The 20963-nt window shown below is 42.9% G+C and overlaps 1 protein-coding gene across 1 annotated transcript in view; it reads right to left on the reverse strand.

Annotated features, from left to right (window-relative positions):
* Nucleotides 1-380: 380 nt before the first annotated feature.
* Nucleotides 381-20963, reverse strand: part of LOC106566892 (disintegrin and metalloproteinase domain-containing protein 17) — a 35931-nt gene continuing 15348 nt past the window's right edge. Inside the window, exons 7-19 of the mRNA XM_014135492.3 lie at nucleotides 16982-17068; nucleotides 16433-16558; nucleotides 16014-16158; nucleotides 15786-15877; nucleotides 15161-15313; nucleotides 14849-15048; nucleotides 13897-14000; nucleotides 12641-12775; nucleotides 10944-11074; nucleotides 10619-10697; nucleotides 10435-10523; nucleotides 10107-10151; nucleotides 381-4044 (exon numbers count right to left, since the gene is read on the reverse strand). Coding sequence (XP_013990967.1) covers nucleotides 3634-4044; nucleotides 10107-10151; nucleotides 10435-10523; nucleotides 10619-10697; nucleotides 10944-11074; nucleotides 12641-12775; nucleotides 13897-14000; nucleotides 14849-15048; nucleotides 15161-15313; nucleotides 15786-15877; nucleotides 16014-16158; nucleotides 16433-16558; nucleotides 16982-17068 — 1797 coding nt within the window. The 3' untranslated portion in view covers nucleotides 381-3633. The remainder of the gene's footprint in view (nucleotides 4045-10106; nucleotides 10152-10434; nucleotides 10524-10618; nucleotides 10698-10943; nucleotides 11075-12640; nucleotides 12776-13896; nucleotides 14001-14848; nucleotides 15049-15160; nucleotides 15314-15785; nucleotides 15878-16013; nucleotides 16159-16432; nucleotides 16559-16981; nucleotides 17069-20963) is intronic.

Here is a 20963-nt window from a genome sequence, read left to right on the forward strand (position 1 = left end):
TTTTCCAAAAAAAGGGCACCCATTGGTAGGTGGGTAAAAATAAAAAAGCAGATATTGAATATACTTTTGAGCACAGTGAAGTTAATTACACTTTGGATGGAGTATCAATACAAAGATACAGGTGTCCTCCCTAACTCAGTTGCTGGAGAGGAAGGAAACAACTCAGGGATTTCACCATGAGGCCAATGGTGACTTTAAAACACAGTTAGAGCTTAATGGCTGTGATAGGAGAAATCTGAAGATGGATCAACAACATTTTAGTTACTCCACAATACTAACCTAATAGACAGAGTGAAAAGAAGCCTGTACAGAATAAAAATATTCCAAACAGCACCGTCGGGGCCCATCCTGTTGTGCAGCACGACCAGCCCGCGACTAAAATAATAATGCAAATAAATGTGATAAAGCAATTAACACTTTGTATTCAGGACAAGAAGTGATGTTCGGAGTACCACGCTCCATATTTTCAAGCATAGTGGTGGCTGCATCATGTTATGGGTATGCTTGTAATCGTTAAGGACCGGTGGGTCGCAGGAAAAATCCTAGAGAAAAACCTGGTTTAGTCTGCTTTCCCACAGACACTGGGAAATGAATTTACCTTTCAGCAAGACAATAACCTAAAACACAAGGTCAAGTCTACACCGGAGTTGCTTACCAAGAAGACTGAATGTTCCTGAGTGGCCGAAAATCTATGGCAAGACCTGAAAATGGTTGTCTAGGAATGATCAACAACCAATTTGACGGAGAAGAATTTCTTAAATAATAATAAAAATGTGCAAATGTTGCAGAATCCAGGTGTGGAAAGCTCTTAAAGATCCACAGCTTTAATCGCTACCAACGTTGATTCTAACATGTATTAACCCAGGGGGTTGAATACTTATTCAAGTTATTAGTGTTTGATTTTTCATTAATTTTTTTCTTTGGACAACGGCAATTAAACCATTTGAATCCCACTTTGTAACAACAAATGTGGAAAAGGTGAATGGGGTGAAAATACTTTCTGAAGCCACTGTATTACTAGAGAAATAAGGCTAGATATAAAACAAAAATACTCAACTTCTGAAATAAGGCACTAGTCTTTTTTTCAGATTAAAAAAAAAACAACAGAAGTTGGTCTACAAACAATATCTGACTGCATAGAAAAGGCATTGATATGAGAAATAGAATAAAACTGCAATGAATGTCTGCACTGCTCTAACAGTCTTCCAATGTGTTGAGTCAATTGTCAAATAAATGACTTGCATGAATTGCAAACTTCGGGTTGAAGATGAAAAGGTTAATAGCCCATTGTACCAGCATAAGGCCATACACAAATATCAAAACGGTTCATCATTATTTCACTACAAATGAAACAGAACCAATACTTCAGTGGAGACATACAGTAGAACAGATAAATTGATGTTCGGTAGGCCAAGGTCCGATGAAGCGCTCCGATTTTACCAAGTATCCAGCCCAGCCTACTAGTCTGGACCTCTGTAGCTTCGTTTACACAGGCAGCCCAATTCTGATCTTTTGCTCAATTATGGGCAAAATATCTGATCGGTCAAAAGACCAATTATTGGCAAAAGATCAGAAATAGACTGCCCGTGTAAACACAGCCGGACACTCAGTGCCTGTTTGGTTGCAATTACTAGAAAATAATGCCTTCCTCTGCAACATTAGAACCTTTTTAACAATACCCTTTGGCATCCATTTCACAGCTGAATTACTTTGTCGATAGGCAACATTACATCAGTAGTTATGTTAGGCATCACCCAAAATAATTGCCAAAATTTCAAACAGATGAAGTTCAAACTTGAAGACAAACCATGGTGATAAGGAGGACTAAACATATTCACAACCAATTAACAAGGTAAAATAAAATAAAAAACGGGCAATATCAGAAATAAAGGCAAATAATTAAAAACATTGTCTTACTGATGTGACAATGGAAAGATGACATAACATTAAAAAGGTCCAATGCAGTCATTTTTTTCTCAATATCAAATCATTTCTGGCTAACAATTAAAGCGGCAATATATTCATTTTTTGGGCGACCCGTCCAAATTCACATAGAAATGTGTGTTACAAATCTGTCAAAATCGAAAGCATGTCTAAGAAGCGGTAGATCTGTCCGAGGTGCGCTATTTCTATGCTTCCTGTTCTTAAGTTTAATTTCTGCATCCTACTTTCGGTTCTGAACACCAGCTTCAAATAAAATACTTTGGGCAGTGGTGTAAATGTAAAAAAAATACTTGAAAGTACTACTTAAGTCGTTTTTTGGGGTATCTGTACTCTACTATTTATATTTTTGACAACTTTTACTTTACTACATTCCTTAAGAAAAGTATGTACTTTTTACTCCATACACTTTCCCTGACACCCAAAAGTACTTGTTACATTTTGAATGCTTATCAAGAGAACATCTCTGATCATCCCTACTACCTCTGATCTGACGGATTCACTAAACACATGCTTCATTTGTAAGTGATGTGTGCACCTGGCTATCCGTGTAAAAAAAAGTGTAAATAATAAAAAATAATAACAATCCTAAAAAAACAGTGCCCTGTGGTTTGCTTAATATAAGGAATTTGAAAGTATTTACTTGTAATACTTTTTGCTAGGACTGTCTGGGTGTGGTCTGAGTGGGGAGGGGGAACTAGCTGCTGGCGGAGAGGCTTGGAACTCTTTCTTATTGGACTATTAACTAATTAAGTGCCTGGCAGGCCAAACCTCGATCCCACCAAAACAGGCCGACACTTCAGGCTGTCTTTTTAAACAGCTCTTACACTAAAAAGGATATCATCATTTTCAAAGTATTATTCCAACCTCAGTGTGGAAATACATATAAAACACAGGATTATCACATTTTTGACTGCACTTGGCCTTTAAACATTTAAAATAACACCTTTTTCAGTTATTTGAACTTAGCATGATTCCTTTTAACACTGGCACTCTAACCCACCCACATGCCTAACCAATAGCCGTAAAGTCGCGGCAGTGGTAAATCAACTGGCCCAGCTGTCAATCAATCAACCCATTCTGACAGCTGTCAGTCAAGTCATTCAAAATAACACCTCCAAAGACTCTGTCTGGTCTGTATCGGAGTGAGTGGTGCCAAATAAAGCACTTGGCTTTGACTCTTGAAACTAACAAGCCACAAATTATTTCTTCCCCACAACACATACAAACACAAATCATTCAGTATCTCGGCTATTCTAAACTGCAGTCACTTGCATCAGAGCACTACTACTCATAAGCACCTACTGTTTTGGTTGTATGGGAGTCTTCCAAATTGACCTTATAAAATCTAGGATGTAGCTAACCCCACAGTGCTTTATTTAAAAACTCTATTAGAAACGGTGTTGTTCTATGAACCCCAACCAGTGCTGTGTAACCAGTATTCCAGTCCCTTCTCTTCTAGGAGTGGATGTTCCTGTGTACTATAACAGTGTGTGTACTATAGTTTAGTCATGTATGCATGCCTCTTCTATATGTGGTGTGTCTGTATGCATGCATCTACCTACTCTATCTATTCTAGACTATGTTCCCTCGTATAAAATTGTGTGTGTGTGTGTGTGTGTGTACACGTGTGTTTGCATGTAGATTCCCATGGCTGTGTGTATATGTGAGTACATATACAACCATGTTCCCTCAGCACTGTTCACCATACAGGTTTGCCTCGAGGCGGGGCTTGTCGTGGTGGCCCGATCGCGGCGTGCTCCGCTCTGCCGTCAGGTCCTCGTAAGACGATTTGGTGGCGTTGGAGCCTCCGGGTGGAGGGAAGTCGTCTTCATCCGGGTCGAGGTGAGAATCGCAGCTGGAATCCTCCTGGATGGTGGCCATCCGCGGGCCCTCCCCCACCCCCACCACCCCGCTTCCCGGGGCAGGGCCAGAAGCCAAGCCTGGGGCTGAGGTACTGATGCTGCCTGAGACAGATGGACCCGTTGGGGTTAGAGAAGAGAGGGAGTGGGGAAGGAACCGAGTGCCGGAGGAGGTTGGAGGTGTAGGTAGCTTGATGACGACGACAGAGGCCGTCTCGAGGCTGCTCAGCATCTCTGCGTTCTGAGGGGGGACAGGAGGACAGCAGGGTCAGGTTTGTGTTTGACTAATCCACTGCCTGACTATCCTTTTCAACTCAATTCAGTTGATCTTTAATGGTCTGGTCACACCATTACAACTGAATAGCCCAAAAACAAACAACTCAGACACTCTGGCTCCAAACAACAAGGTCTACACTCTGCCTTTTATAAAGACAACACGGCTCTTCTCCTCACATACATCGCACATCCTTGTGACACGCCGGCAGCGTGCACCCTGGCCCCGCCCCCCCAAAGCCTCACCCACTCTCCTAAAGGTGGAGCTGTACCAAATACAGGTACCTTCACCATGCGCTGCAGTTCCGCGAGGGGCCAAGGCGTTGGGGGCAGTGGCGGTTCTAGACCATTTCAACTGGGGGGGGGCCAAGCTGGGGCCAGTTGTACTGTTAGAGGGGCCAGTTACATTAGACGTTATTGTTGTCATATCGCTTTCTTCACTGTCGTTGCCACTGTCTAATAACGGATGTAAAAAACAAAAGAATGATATAAGAAATTTGTTATGTAAAAATTATTTCATACTCCACATTTAGGGGGGCCACAAGGGGGTCCAAAATTGTTGTCACAGGGGCACTGCCCCCCCCCCAGAACCGCTAGTGGTTGGGGGGGGGCAGAACAGGTCATTGTTACCGAAATATCCCAGTTTACTATTATTCATCCTTTATTTCACCAGGGAAGTCATATTGAGATGTATTTTTCGCCAGGCTCAGGCTCATCTAGGGGATCCGGGATAGGGTCAGGCTCATCTAGGGGATCCGGGATAGGGTCAGGCTCATCTAGGGGATCCGGGATAGGGTCAGGCTCATCTAGGGGATCCGGGATAGGGTCAGGCTCATCTAGGGGATCCGGGATAGGGTCAGGCTCATCTAGGGGATCCGGGATAGGGTCAGAGTCATCTAGGGGATCCGGGATAGGGTCAGGCTCATCTAGGGGATCCGGGATAGGGTCAGGCTCATCTAGGGGATCCGGGATAGGGTCAGGCTCATCTAGGGGATCTGGGATAGGGTCAGGCTCATCTAGGGGATCCGGGATAGGGTCAGGCTCATCTAGGGGATCCGGGATAGGGTCAGGCTCATCTAGGGGATCCGGGATAGGGTCAGGCTCATCTAGGGGATCCGGGATAGGGTCAGGCTCATCTAGGGGATCCGGGATAGGGTCAGGCTCATCTAGGGGATCCGGGATAGGGTCAGGCTCATCTAGGGGATCCGGGATAGGGTCAGGCTCATCTAGGGGATCCGGGATAGGGTCAGGCTCATCTAGGGGATCCGGGATAGGGTCAGAGCTCATCTAGGGGATCCGGGATAGGGTCAGGCTCATCTAGGGGATCTGGGATAGGGTCAGAGTCATCTAGGGGATCCGGGATAGGGTCAGAGTCATCTAGGGGATCCGGGATAGGGTCAGGCTCATCTAGGGGATCTGGGATAGGGTCAGGCTCATCTAGGGGATCTGGGATAGGGTCAGGCTCATCTAGGGGATCCGGGATAGGGTCAGGCTCATCTAGGGGATCCGGGATAGGGTCAGGCTCATCTAGGGGATCTGGGATAGGGTCAGGGATAGGCTAGGGCTGTTGCGGTGACCATATTACCGCCACACTGGCAGTCATTTACATTTACATTTAAGTCATTTAGCAGACGCTCTTATCCAGAGCGACTTACAGTAGTGAATGCATACATTTCATACAATTTCATACATTTTTTTTTGCTGGCCCCCCGTGGGAATCGAACCCACAACCCTGGCGTTGCAAACACCATGCTCTACCAACTGTTCCAGCAAATATGTGTATATTTGCTGGAACATGAAACAGATTTTTTTTTTGTCTGAGGGTACAAATCCACATAAAGAGATCAAATGAATTAACATTTGCTCAACCAGTTTCTACCCAGAGAATGAGTACACCAAATCCACAAGATAGACAGGAAAGACATTTAAAAAAGTACAGTCATTAAATCAGTTTAGATACATTCTTAGTACAAAAATATGTACAATTGTAAATAGTGCACACATGTAACCCTATAAATGAGCTAAAATCAGTGTCACCAGGGCACATTTGACAAAGCTTTGGTTATAGTATACCACAGGGTCAGTGTTCCTTCAACTTAGCAATCAAGTACCACCACAGTCATAATTGGAACCCAGCCAGGTGTCTGAAGCAATAATTGTGTAGGTCTCAGGTGGTGCTCAAGGCCCTCGGTAGAGGAGGTCCAGGGGGCAAGAGGGTTGTGCACCCCACCAGGTAATACTCATATTTTCACCCTATTTTCTGGTGAAGTGTCATCATAGTGAGCAGCGTTAATCTGCTCTCTGTACCCTCTTCTCACAACAACCAACTATTATGCTGTGTCTGTCGACAGGACCAGAGGTCAAGAGGCGAATGGAGAAAGGGCAGAAGCCAACATGTCCACTCATCTTTAATACAGAAACTTTGGGCAGCTATCCAGACAATGTTGAAATTGAAAACATTATGAGAGATTAATGTAACCTTTTGGCAAATGCAAGGATGAAAGTTTTGACTGTAGTCATGACTGTAGTAAAATTTGACGTGACCGTTGAGTCATGATGATCTCCTCTTATCCACTCTGGACATGCATTGGTAGTACCCAAGTCACTAATGATCATCAGGTCGCTAATAGCCTGGTACTCAGGACTCTATTGTCCCTCTAACCACTCTGACATTTTTTTTATTTAACTAGGCAAGTCAGTTAAGAACAAATTCTTATTTTCAATGACGGCCTAGGAACAGTGGGTTAACTGCCTTGTTCAGGGGCAGAACGACAGATTTGTACCTTGTCAGCTCGGGGATTCGAACTTGCGGTTACTAGTCCAACGCTCTAACCACTAGGCTACGCTAACCACTCTGACATCAATGTAATACAATCGAAAATCACAACAAACATCAAAACACTGTGCTTTTAAAACTCACCTCACTGTGATTGATCAATTTGAAGAAAGTTCAACAACAGTTTGAAAACGAATGGAAAACATGGTTGTTGTGGATGTTGTTTTAAAGCCGAACAACTAAAATGGACAGCACTTTCTAAGGGGATGATTCATTCAAAACACGCAAATGGAACATGACGGAACAGGTCATTGTAACTCAGATATCCCAGTTTACTATTATTTATCCTTTATTTCAAAATGTAAAGTGTTGGTCCCATGTTTCATGAGCTGAAATAAAAGATCCTAGAAATGTTCCATACGCACAAAAAGCTTATTTCTCTCCAATTTTGTGATCAAATTTGTTTACATCCATGTTAGTGAACATTACTCTTTTGTCAAGATAATCCATTCACCTGACAGGTGGCATATCAAGAAGCTGATTAAATAGCGTGTTGGGGACAATAAAAAGCCACTCTAAACTGTGCCGTTTTTTCACAACACAATGCCCCATATCTCAAGTTGAGGGAGCACTTGGCATGCTGACTGCAGGAATGTCCAGATAATTTCTCTACAATAAGCTGCTTCCAACGTCGTTTTAGAGAATTTGGCAGTACATCCAACCAGCCTCAACTGATTAGAAGCACCTGCTGCCCATCTGTTGTTCTTTTGAAATGCTGTTTTTAATTTTGAAATTGTACCTACATACTGAAAAAAGCTGTAAAGCCAAAACGTCTGTGTATGTTATCCTTGATGCAGTGAAAATAACTTACAAAATTGAATTGGTCAGGGAGATGACCAAGAACCCGATGGTCCCTTTGACAGAGCACCAGTTCTCTCATCTCTGTGGAGATGAGAGAACCTTCCAGAAGGACAACCATCTCTGCAGCACTCCACCAATCAGGCCTTTATGGTAGAGTGGCCAGACAGAAGCCACTCCTCAGTAAAAGGCACATGACAGCCCGCTTGGAGTTTGCCTAAAGGCACCTAAAGACTCTCAGACCATGAGAAACAAGATTCTCTGGTCTGATGAAACCAAGAACTAGGAAACTAGTCAGGATCGAGGCAAAGATGAACGGAGCAAAGTACAGAGAGATCCATGATGAAAACATGCCCCAGAGCGCTCAGGACCTCAGACTGGGGCGGCGGTTCACCTTCCAACAGGTCAACAAGCCTAAGCACACAGCCAAGACAACGCAGGAGTGGCTTCGGGACAAGTCTCTGAATATAATTGAGTGACCCAGCCAGAGCCCAGACTTGAACTCGATCGAACATCTCTGGAGACCTGAAAATAGCTGTGCAGCAACACTCCCCATCCAACCTGACAGAGCTTGAGAGGATCTGCAGAGAAGAATGGGAAAAACTCCCCAAATACAGATGTGCCAAGCTTGTAGTGTTATTTCACCACTATGGCCTATTTATTGCCTTACCTCCCTAATCTTACTTCATTTGCACACACTGTATATAGACTTTTCTATTGTGTTATTGACTGTACGTTTGTTTATCCAATGGGTAAATCTGTGTTCTTTGTGTCGCATTGCTTTATCTTGGCCAGGTGGCAGTTGTAAATGAGAACTTGTTCTCAACTGGCCTACCTGGTTAAATAAAGGTGAAATAAATAAAATAAAAATACCCAAGAAGACGCGAGGCTGTAATCGCTGTCATAGGTGCTTCAATAAAGTACTGAGTAAAGGGTCTGAATACTTATGTAAATGTAATATTTCACATTTTTATTTTACTTTTTTATTTTTAAATGTTTGCTTTGACATTATGGGGTTTTGTGTGCAAATCGATGAGGGGAAAAAACGATTTAATCAATTTTAGAATAAGGCTGTAACGTAACAAATTGTGGAAAAAGTCAAAGGGTCTGAATACATTCCAAATGCGCTGTAGAAAAGAGGAGAAAATCTTCTTTCTAATGATGTCAACTTTCTTTCTCAACTTCTAATATTGAGCAAATTACACACTCACTGGAGTTTGACATAGCCTTTGAAAAAGCACCCACGAGTACTAGGCATGGCAAATGCCAGTGGCTGATGGTAAGCTTTCTTGACTTAGGACTCTATTTAATCCGTATCGCGAAAGTTCAGCTTTACAGCATGATTGAAAGGCAATGTTCCTTCGTTAGCAGAGACTGCATTCCCGGTAAACGCTGCATATGTCGGCTCAAATCGGAAATTACATTTCTGTCATGCAATCTGTAGTCCTTAATAACATCTTGCCAACATTTGACTAACCAGCTAAATGGCTGCTATTAGAGAAAATGTGTTTTCAGTTACCTATCTAGATAAAAAGGCTGTTCGTTTACAATTCCTTTCCAATTATAATGTGGGGAGGTCAAAATAATACATCTACCAAATCTATTAATTTAAAACTGTTGATTACTTCTCCTTGCCATTCACCTGATAAGACCTGCAAACTTCTTTTTTGCTAACATATGATGGTGGTTCCTGGGCCTCCGGTTTGCCTGGACAGGGGTCCCTGGGCAAGAAAAGACAACATGCTCTGTAGTAGTCTCTAAAAGGGATAGCGTGTTATAGTGAGTGCGACTTCAAAGTTCAAACCTAGAACATGTGGACAGTGGTGAACATGGGAGGGCATAGGACTTATGTTGGTGAAGTTCATGTTTTAGTCATGACGTGACAGACTTACGCTGGGGAAGTTCATGTTTTAGTCATGACGTGACAGACTTACGCTGGGGAAGTTCATGTTTTAGTCATGACGTGACAGACTTACGCTGGGGAAGTTCATGTTTTAGTCATGACGTGACAGACTTACGCTGGGGAAGTTCATGTTTTAGTCATGACGTGACAGACTTACGCTGGGGAAGTTCATGTTTTAGTCATGACGTGACAGACTTACGCTGGGGAAGTTCATGTTTTAGTCATGACGTGACAGACTTACGCTGGGGAAGTTCATGTTTTAGTCATGACGTGACAGACTTACGCTGGGGAAGTTCATGTTTTAGTCATGACGTGACAGACTTACGCTGGGGAAGTTCATGTTTTAGTCATGACGTGACAGACTTACGCTGGGGAAGTTCATGTTTTAGTCATGACGTGACAGACTTACGCTGGGGAAGTTCATGTTTTAGTCATGACGTGACAGACTTACACTGAGGAAGTTCATGTTTTAGTCATGACGTGACAGACTTACACTGGACTTGGTGCTCTCCTCATACTCCTTCTCCAGATTTTTATCCTACAGAAACAAAGCAGAAAGCATGCCATTAGTGTATCAGCAATAGACATTAATGTGTCTTAAATCAACTATGTGGTGGGCTTCAAATATTATTATTATACAACATGCCAATATGAAGACACTATTATCCAAAGCGACTTAGTGTCATCCGTGCATACATTTCACTTATCGGTGGTCCTGGAATCGAACCCACTATCCTGGCGTTGCAAGCGCCATGCTCTACCAACTGAGCAACAGAGGACAACAACATGTATAGACAGACATGCTCAGTAAGGCGTCTCACCACACAGTGCACCAGGATACTGAGAGGGATCCAGAAGATCAGAGAGAACACCACCACTGAGCCCACGATGTTGTCTGCCAGGAACTTCCCTACAAGAGGGAGACAGAGAGAAAAAGACAAAGTCCAACCAGCCTTTCAAATAACCTCCAAGCTAGTCTAACTCCAACACTGCATCCCATCTCACCGAATGTGTTGATGTCCAGCTTGTCAATGAAATCCCACAACCTCTCGATCACATCCTGGACTTGCTTCATGCATTTTCCCTGAAACAAACACAGACAAATCAATAGATCATAATTATCAGACAATTTAAATAGAACGTGGTAACTCCCCCTGTAGGACCAATACCATCTATTCAAAACATTCTCTTCGTGTAAAAATATATTTTATTATTATTTTAAAATGGATTTATTGACGTGAAATGTGTTGAAACTCTGAATACAGGCCGCGGCCATTCAGTGTGAGTAGAGGTGAAAGGTCAATGCTAATGGAAGAGGTCAGTCACTCACGCCCTCGTCACAGAAGCCCACGGTGCAGGGTTTCCCCTTGCGCAGGTACAGGAAGTTCTGGTCCTTTTTGACGAAGGGAGTGCAGGTGCCATTTTTGTCCCGGCAGCAGACCTTACACGAGTTGACCATCTCTGGGAGAGTAAAGAGGTCAGTTTAGGTTCAAAGACAACCTGGTGCTATACTATTATCCGTATCCTTCTCCAAATGTCCTTTACAGTACCTTAATATCCCTTGACTTATTCCACATTTTGTTGTGTTACAGCCTGAATTCAACATTTATTAAATTGATTATTTTTCCTTACTCATCTACACACAATACCCCATAATGAAATGTTAGCAAATGTATTGAAAATTAAATCCAGAAATATGTCATTTACATAAGTATTCACAACCCTACAAATTGAGCTCTGGTGCATCCAATTTCCTTTGATCACCCTTGATATGTCACTACAACTTGATAGGAGTCCACCTGAGGCCAATTCATTTGTTTGGACATGATTTAGACAGAAACACCCGTCTACCTATACAAAGTGTCAGAACAGAAACTCTACCATGAAGTCCAAGGAACTGTTCTTAGATCTCCGAGATAGAATTGTGATGAGGCATATATCTGGGGAAGGGTATAAAACAACTTCTAGAATGTTTAAAGTTTCCAAAAGCACAGTGGTCTCCATCATTGGGAAAGGAAAAAATATAGAACTACCCAGACCTGACTAGAGCTGGCCATCTGACCAAACTGAGCCTCCGGCAAGAAGGACCTTGGTCATGGAGGTGACCAAGAACCCAATGGCCACTCTGACAGTACTACAGAGTTCCTTAGCTGAGATGGGAGAACCTGCCAGAAGGACAACAGTCTCTACAGCACTCCACCAATCTGGAAGAGTGGCCAGACGGAAGCAAGTCCTAAAAAAAGAAGCAGGGGAGAACAACCTTAGACTGTGGCAAAGATTTACATTCCAACAGGACAATGACCACAAGCATACAGTCAAAGCAAAGCTGGAATGGCTTCAGAACAAGAATGTGAAAGTCCTTAAGAGGCACAGCCAAAGGCCAGACTTGTATCCCATTGAAAATATGTGGAAAGACTTGAAGATTGCTGTTCACTGCCACTCTCCATCTAACATAACAGAGCTTGAGAAAATCTGCCAGGAATAATGGGAGAAAAGACTCAAATCCAGATGTGCAAAGCAGACATACCCAAGACAACTCAAAGCTGATACAGACATACCCAAGACAACTCAAAGCTGATACAGACATACCCAAGACAACTCAAAGCTGTAGTCACCGCTAAAGGTGCTGGGGTGTCCAGAAACTCAAATGTCCAGACATTTCTTTAAACATGTTTTCACTTTGTCATTATGGGGTATTGTGTGAGGGTGGGTAAGAAAAAATCATTTTAATCCATTTTGAATTCAGGCTGTAACAAAACAAAATGTGGAATAAGTCAAGGGGTATGAATACTTTCTGAAGGCACTGTACAGTATACTGGCAGAAATCTAATTTAAGTATTTGGGTTTCGAACATTAATTTAAACTTGAAGCCTCAAATCAAATAAAGAACAAAACTTTTAATGCAAAGATATTGGGTCCACCCATAGAAATACAACTATAGAGAGGCTCTATCTCTATGGGTACACCATGGTACTGTACAGTGGTGTCAATCTAGACTGTAGCAGTGTGAATGTGAGAGGGTTGTACCATTACAAGCACAGGGCTGCAGGTTCTGCACAGCCTCACAGAAGGTCATGCACTCCCCGTCGCTGCACCTCCCACTGTCCACACAGATGGTATTGTCCGGAGCGTTGTCTGGGGTTGGGCACTCACTGCTGTTACCTAAGGTTTTGAGAAGGCGGCGGGGAGAGAGGACATCAAAGAAATTGAGATTCTCCCTCAGGGAGTCAGTCAAATACACAAACTGATGTCTCAACAGCACGACCTGGAGACCTATCCAGCTAGAGGATGTTGGTCCAAAATATCCCTTACATAGCAGATAATGATTAGTTGTCCGGTTGAATAAGAGTATATTTATTTTTCTTTAAAACAGGGGTGAGTCCCATTGAGAACAACATATATTTTACTAGGGAGCCCTGTATTACAAAGCATCAATGATCAATAAAAAATAAATCACATCAGTCTGTTAGCCGTGGCTAGCCTGTGTATGAACAGGTCTGTTAGCCGTGGCTAGCCTGTGTATGAACAGTAGGGGAGGCTTACCTGTGCAGAGGGACATGCCCTTACAGGTCTGTTAGCCGTGACTAGCCTGTGTATGAACAGTAGGGGAGGCTTACCTGTGCAGAGGGACATGCCCTTACAGGTCTGTTAGCCGTGGCTAGCCTGTGTATGAACAGTAGGGGAGGCTTACCTGTGCAGAGGGACATGCCCTTACAGGTCTGTTAGCCGTGGCTAGCCTGTGTATGAACAGTAGGGGAGGCTTACCTGTGCAGAGGGACATGCCCTTACAGGTCTGTTAGCCGTGGCTAGCCTGTGTATGAACAGTAGGGGAGGCTTACCTGTGCAGAGGGACATGCCCTTACAGGTCTGTTAGCCGTGACTAGCCTGTGTATGAACAGTAGGGGAGGCTTACCTGTGCAGAGGGACATGCCCTTACAGGTCTGTTAGCCGTGACTAGCCTGTGTATGAACAGTAGGGGAGGCTTACCTGTGCAGAGGGACATGCCCTTACAGGTCTGTTAGCCGTGGCTAGCCTGTGTATGAACAGTAGGGGAGGCTTACCTGTGCAGAGGGACATGCCCTTACAGGTCTGTTAGCCGTGACTAGCCTGTGTATGAACAGTAGGGGAGGCTTACCTGTGCAGAGGGACATGCCCTTACAGGTCTGTTAGCCGTGGCTAGCCTGTGTATGAACAGTAGGGGAGGCTTACCTGTGCAGAGGGACATGCCCTTACAGGTCTGTTAGCCGTGACTAGCCTGTGTATGAACAGTAGGGGAGGCTTACCTGTGCAGAGGGACATGCCCTTACAGGTGGCGTTGATTGGCTCCTGGCATGGCTTGCCTGCCTGCTGAAACTTGCAGTTCTTACAGCATGGACTGTTCCTGTCACTGGATGTACCCGGACGTAGAAAACGATAACTTCAGTTTCCATGTTGGGAATGTCACTAAGCATCATAGTAGTGTGTATGCACTGGCATGGTGATGATAGAGGAAGGTTACTGGATAGTATGTTCAAGGTCCAATGCAGCCATTTTTATCTCAATATCAAATCCTTTATGGCTAACAATAAAGTACCTTACTGTGATTATTTTCAATTAAAATGGTAAAAAAAAAAAATAAAAATAGCTTCTTAACAAAGTGCAATTTCTCAAGCAAGAGTTTAGCTAGGACTATCTGGGAGTGGCCTGAGTAGGGAGGGGAAAACTGAAAACAGCCTGTTATTGGCAGAGCGGTTTGGAACTCTCTCTCTTATTGGTCTATTAACTCATTTACCACCTGGTGATGTCACCAGGCAGGCCAAAACTGCCAAAAGAGGCTGAAATTTCAGGCTGTCTTTTCAAAACAGCTTTTACACTAAAACGGCTTCATGGTCATTTTCACAGTATTATTCCAACCATAGTGTGAAAATGTATATAAAAAAAATATTTAAAAAAATGCACATTTTTGACAGCACTGGGCCATTAAACACACACAAAAGAACTGCAATGTCAGTGGGGTATCAATGTCAGTTTACTTTATTAGTTTACTGTATATTATGAAATTGACATGATTCTGTATGTAACCATGTTGTAACTTCTACATGACACTGCAAACAAAATTTCCCCATGGGGACAATAAAGTCAGCCAGTAAGTAAAGAAAGGCGGGAATTCACTGAAGCCCTTGTAAATGTCATCCTACCATATGAATTACTGCACTCAGAGGTGGCCATTTTGGGCCGTGTGTGGCGGGTTTCTACCTGCACTGGGACTCGGGCCTGAACTTGCAGTCGGCGGAGCAGCACTGGTCGTCGTTGAGGTGCAGCAGGCCCGGGTCGCACTCCTCCCCTTCCTCAACGCGCAAGTTCCCACACACCTTGCTGTTCCTCTCCTTGAAGCAGATGGGAGCCTTGAAGCGCAGCGTCTTCCCTATGGAGATCTTACTGCAGTTGGAGAAACGCTGTGGGGAGAAGACAAACATAAAGGAAGGGAGGAAGGAAAGAAAGAAAGAATAAGGTAAATGTCATGTGAGCATATACGAGTCATTTGACAGAAGATTTGAAGAGCATTACCTTGTTATTGTAGTGGTCCCCGCTCACAGCGATGGGGTACATGACAAACTTGCCCCCGTGGTCGTCGCTAGGGGCGCAGTAGTGCATGTTGTCAGGGTCGTGCTCAGCTCCAAAGTTGTGGCCCAGCTCATGGGTTGTCACCAAATCGGCTTCCTGGTGATGGGAGAAAAAAAGAAAAAGAAATAAATAAAATGCTTGGAAACCATACATTGACTTGCAACAATAAATAAAATAAAGAAATTATGACATATCTATTACCTTTGGGATATAAAAGCATGTAGAATATCTGAGGAGCAGTGACTTCAAGAGGGTCTTGAAAGGTCTAAGTCATTAATATTAGTCACATGATGCATACTGCTGCCTACTCAACCCATGACCCAACACAATGTGCCCCACAGATTATTCTATCCACCACATGAGTGTCATTAGACAACACCTCAAACCATCATCTTGACTGAGTACTGCATTGGGGCCTATCATCTGACCTATGACCTATGACCCAGAAAGATGTCATGAATTATGCAATACAGGGAGTTGTTCAGTCCTGGTTCTAGTTTGTTCGATAGAGGGTGCAGACGCCATAGAAATAGCATGGCTGGATTCAGATACTCAATGAGGAACCTACCTTGGTGAGAATGGTTTTGCCATAATTCTTAGTGCTGGTTAAACCAGTGTTGAGGAAACTGGGATTCTTAACGGAACTAGATGGAAAGAAAGCTGCAGAAAACAAAAAGAGAAATCAGACTAGAAATATAGGAGCAATCTCTTGAAAATCTATCACACCATTATCAAAACACTAATCATAGTTATTTGATCAAAATTGAGAGGACCTCTGTGAGAGGCTAAGCCTCACGTTTAGGGCAGAGGCCCCCCAGAGCCTGGGCTTTAGAAGGGGCCACGTAAGCCAGGCCCAGTGTCCCCTCGTCAAAGTCCTGATAGGTGAACAGGTGGGCCAGGCACACGGTGCTAGCATTGTCCGCTATGTCCGTGCTAAATTGCTGCAGAGAAAAAGAGGTGTTGAAAAATGAATGAGAAGAAAATACTACTCATTACAAGCAAAAAGTATCCCCCATTGGTGAGGGTGTTTGTTGTCAATCATGTTTAGGCCCTTTCAAGTAAATGTTATTGAAGTTTCTACAACGTAAAGTTCATACAGTGACCCCTCAGAAAAATGTGTCTTCATCTATTCCCTACCTACAGACAACAGAACACTGTACAGGCTACACTCTGTAATGGCATCTGAGTAGATTAGAGTCAGTAGCAGTGTCTCACTTCCAACAGTTTCTTGACGTCCCACACCTCCTTGCCTTGGATGGGGCTTCCCTTCATGTTGTAGTGGGTCCAGCCCGGCCCAGCCTGGCCAAGCGGCGCTCTGGTCGGCTCCTTGTTGATGATGATCTACAACCAGGACATTACAACTTCTTAAACCCAATTAAGGTTACAGCACGTACAGTCCCCATAATGCTCTGCACAAGATATTATGGTCAGGAGAAGATATGGATCATAGACCGCCACATATTTATTCAGTGAGACAGCAGTGGTTTCGTAGTAGACGCACAGTGTTGCCATTCATTCTCACACAAAGAGCTTCCACGGTCTGCTCCAAAAATGCTTTTCCAAATTCAATTAGGGTACTACAGTTATGCTCAGCTTCATTTCTCAACCCAGCGCTGACACATAACACACTGAGCTATGTTGTCACTAGTGATATGGAATGATTGGTGTGGAAATGACAACGCCAAATGACAATATTTGCTTACAACTACTACCAACTCAGACACACACACACACACACACACACACACACACACACAGTCCCACCTGTTGGATCTGAACACCATATCCTGTAAACTCGTCATCCCAGGTTGTGTTCCTGTACATGTCATCCACTCTGTCAATCAACTCAATCTGGGGGAAACAGACAGTATTAGTACAAACCCAGATGATGCCTGTTCCTGGACAGTGGTTTGTTGCAGCACTACACAATTCCAAATGGACCTCATGCTCTACTTTCAGGCACTTCATGAAGGTCTAAAACACGTGTCAAATTCATTCCACGGCGGGCTGAGTGTCTGCGGGTTTTCACTCGTCCCTTGTTCTTGATTGATGAATTAAAGGTCACTAATTAGTATAGAACTCCTCTCACCTGCTTGTTTAAGTCTTAATAGAAGAGCTGTGTTCGAATACTCATACTAACCCCACTAAGCATACTATTTGTGATGTAAATTAAGTCGAATATGCTTATTTGTCATAAACTCAGCAAAAAAAGAAACGTCCTCTCACTGTCAACTGCATTTATTTTCAGAAATCTTAACATGTGTAAATATTTGTATGAACATAACAAGATTCAACAACTGAGACATAAACTGAACAAGTTCCACATACATTTGACTAACAGAAATGGAATAATGTGTCCCTAAACAAAGGGGGGGTCAAAATCAAAAGTAACAGTCAGTATCTGGTGTGGCCACCAGCTGCATTAAGTACTGCAGTGCATCTCCTCCTCATGGACTGCACCAGATTTGCCAGTTCTTGCTGTGAGATGTTACCCCACTCTTCCACCAAGGCACCTGCAAGTTCACGGACATTTCTAGGGGGGAGAACGGCCCTAGCCCTCACCCTCCGATCCAACACGTCCCAGACGTGCTCAATGGGACTGAGATCCAGGCTCTTCGCTGGCCATGGCAGAACACTGACATTCTGTCTTGCAGGAAATCATGCACAGAACGAGCAATATGGCTGGTGGCATTGTCATGCTGGACGGTCATGTCAGGATGAGCCTGCAGGAAGGGTACCACATGAGGGAGGAGGATGTCTTCCTTGTAATGCACGGCGTTGAGATTGCCTGCAATGACAACAAGCTCAGTCCGATGATGCTGTGACACACCACTCCAGACCATGATGGATCCTCCACCACCAAATCGATCCCGATCCAGAGTACAGGCCTCGGTGTAAGGCTCATTCCTTCGAAGATAAACATGAATCCGACCATAACCCCTGGTGAGACAAAACCGCGATTCATCAGTGAAGAGCACTGTCTGGTCCAGCAACGGTGGGTTTGTGCCCTTAGGCAACATTGTTGCCGGTGATGTCTGGTGAGGACCTGCCTTACAACAGGCCTACAAGCCCTCAGTCCAGCCTCTCTCAGCCTATTGCGGACAGTCTGAGCACTGATGGAGGGATTGTGAGTTCCTGGTGTAACTCGGGCAGTTGTTGTTGCCATCCTGTACCTGTCCCGCAGGTGTGATGTTCGGATGTACTGATCCTGTGCAGGTGTTGTTACACGTGGTCTGCCACTGCGAGAACGATCAGCTGTCCGTCCTGTCTCCCTGTAGTGCTGTCTTAGGCATCTCACAGTACGGACATTGCAATTTATTGCCCTGGCCACATCTGCAGTCCTCATGCCTCCTTGCAGCATGCCTAAGGCATGTAGATGAGCAGGGACCCTGGGCATCTTTCTTTTGATGTTTTTCAGAGTCAGTAGAAAGGCCTCTTTAGTGTCCTAACTTTTCATAACTGTGACCTTAATTGCCTACCGTCTGTAAGCTGTTCGTGTCTTAATGACCGTTCCACAGGTGCATGTTCATTAATTGTTAATGGTTCATTGAACAAGCATGGGAAACAGTGTTTAAATGAAGATCTGTGACGTTATTTGGATTTTTATTAATTATCTTTGAAAGACTGGGTCCTGCTGAGTTTAGTATGGATATAGTTAGTATGCCAAAAAGTTCCCGCATGTCATACTAAAATACGAAGTATACAAGCAGTGGACACTATTTTTGTGCTTTTAGGGCCAATAATGCAATTGCTCAGAAAATTAGTGTAGCTTCACAACATTTTCAGATTTTAAGAAAATATGCAGCCGAAGACCGACGAGAGCGGATACAAATTCATTGCTTTAACGAATAATGACAAATGTTAAGAACGTTTTGTTCTTTGACTTTCCAAATAAGTTACGTTACACCTTATGTTAGCTGACAATTTGTCAGCTACGCTGGCCTTACGAACCGCATATCATTACAGCAGTTACTTGTATGTACCGGTATGTTAGGTAGCTACTTAAAGTTAGTTGGCTACTAATAAATCAAACTTGGCAGTATACAGTATTAACTATATGCTATCTAACTACTCAACGTTTATTGACTTGATTATTCACATCATTCTTAGCGGTATAGTCGTTGTGCATTCTCAATGGATATGGTTAATGAAGTCGTAAGATGTCTAGCTAGTAATTTGTTATGCTAACAAGCTAGCAAGATGTTGCATAGCAACAGCATCAACTTCCGGTAGGCAGACAAAGCGCTAGTACATTCAACTGAAAGGATATTGTTCGTTTACAGTATACTAAAATGAACAAATAGTATATACTCATTAAGTACGTAGCATACAGTATGTTAATATGGGTATTCGAACACAGTATAGGCCCTCCATGGAATGAGTTTGAAACCCCTGGTCTAAAAGCTTTGAGTAGGTATAGCACAGGAGGTTGGTGGCATCTTAATTGGGGAGAACAGGCTTGTGTAAGGAGCGGAATTAGTGGAATGGTATCAAGTACATCAAACATGGTTTCCAGGTGTTTGATGCTGTTCCACCTATCAGGTGGATGGATTATCTTGGACCAATACTTTACATGTTGTGTTTATATTTTTGCTAAGTATATATTTTTTCCCATTATAATGTTCATTCTTTATAATTTTCCCTTAACACTACCACCCCTTCCCTAATTGGAGTAAACTAATGGGAAACAATACTTAGGCGTCTATTTCCTGTTTATACAGTACATACATTTTACGGACACAGTATATTTTACAATAGTGCTACCAAATACTAATTGAGTGTATGTAAACTTCTGACCCACTGGGAATGTGATGAAAGAAATAAAAGATTAAATAAATCATTCTCTCTACTATTATTCTGACATTTCACATTCTTAAAATAAAGTGGTGATCCTAATTTACCTAAGACAGGACATTTTTACTAAGATTAAATGTCAGGAATAGTGAAAAACTGAGTTTAAATGTATTTGGCTATGGTGTACGTAAACTTTCGACTTCAACTCTGTGTGTGTGTGTGTGTGTGTGTGTGTGTGTGTGTGTGTGTGTGTGTATGTATGTATGTATGTATGTATGTATGTATATATATATATATATATATATATATATATATATATATATTAGTTAGTACATTATATTGGTTGCAAGAATTTTGTATAATCATTTAAATGAAAAACAAAATTCTGAATCCGCCGTCGTTTTGTGTTTCAGTTTATAAATCATGTGCCATGGAATCAGTACATCAAAAAATCTCCTCCCAACCTGTATGGTGCAGCTGTATTTCCACACTATGAGGTTGGAATAATACTGTAACATTTAGAAAATTATGATAATACCCTGTTAGTTTAAGAGCAGTTTGAAAAGAATGCCTGAAATTTCAACCTGTTTTGGTGACATCACCAGGCAATAACTTAGTTAATAGACCAATAAGAAAGAGTTCCCAACTTTGTTGTTAAGTCATAATATTAGGGTTCAGATGGACCTGCAAACTATATTGTTAGGGGATCTGAAAAAACATGATCAGTCAATGGGAAATATCATTATAGTCTTGGGTAAAGTATTTATTTTTAAAGCAATATCGGTAGAAATGTTACAAATAGGGAGGTTCAGGAGCCTCGTAAGACATCACAGTAAAATGGAGGGATGTATTGCAAAAGGAAATTGCTAAATGGCGTTATACTGGGAAAGATGGGTTAATCTGTGGACACCGGAGGGTTGGCGTTAAGATCACAATGAATGGTGGATTGGCC

This window comes from Salmo salar, chromosome 01 (assembly GCF_965601325.2).
Source record: "Salmo salar chromosome 01, fSalSal1, whole genome shotgun sequence".
NCBI classification, from domain to species: Eukaryota; Metazoa; Chordata; class Actinopteri; order Salmoniformes; family Salmonidae; genus Salmo; species Salmo salar.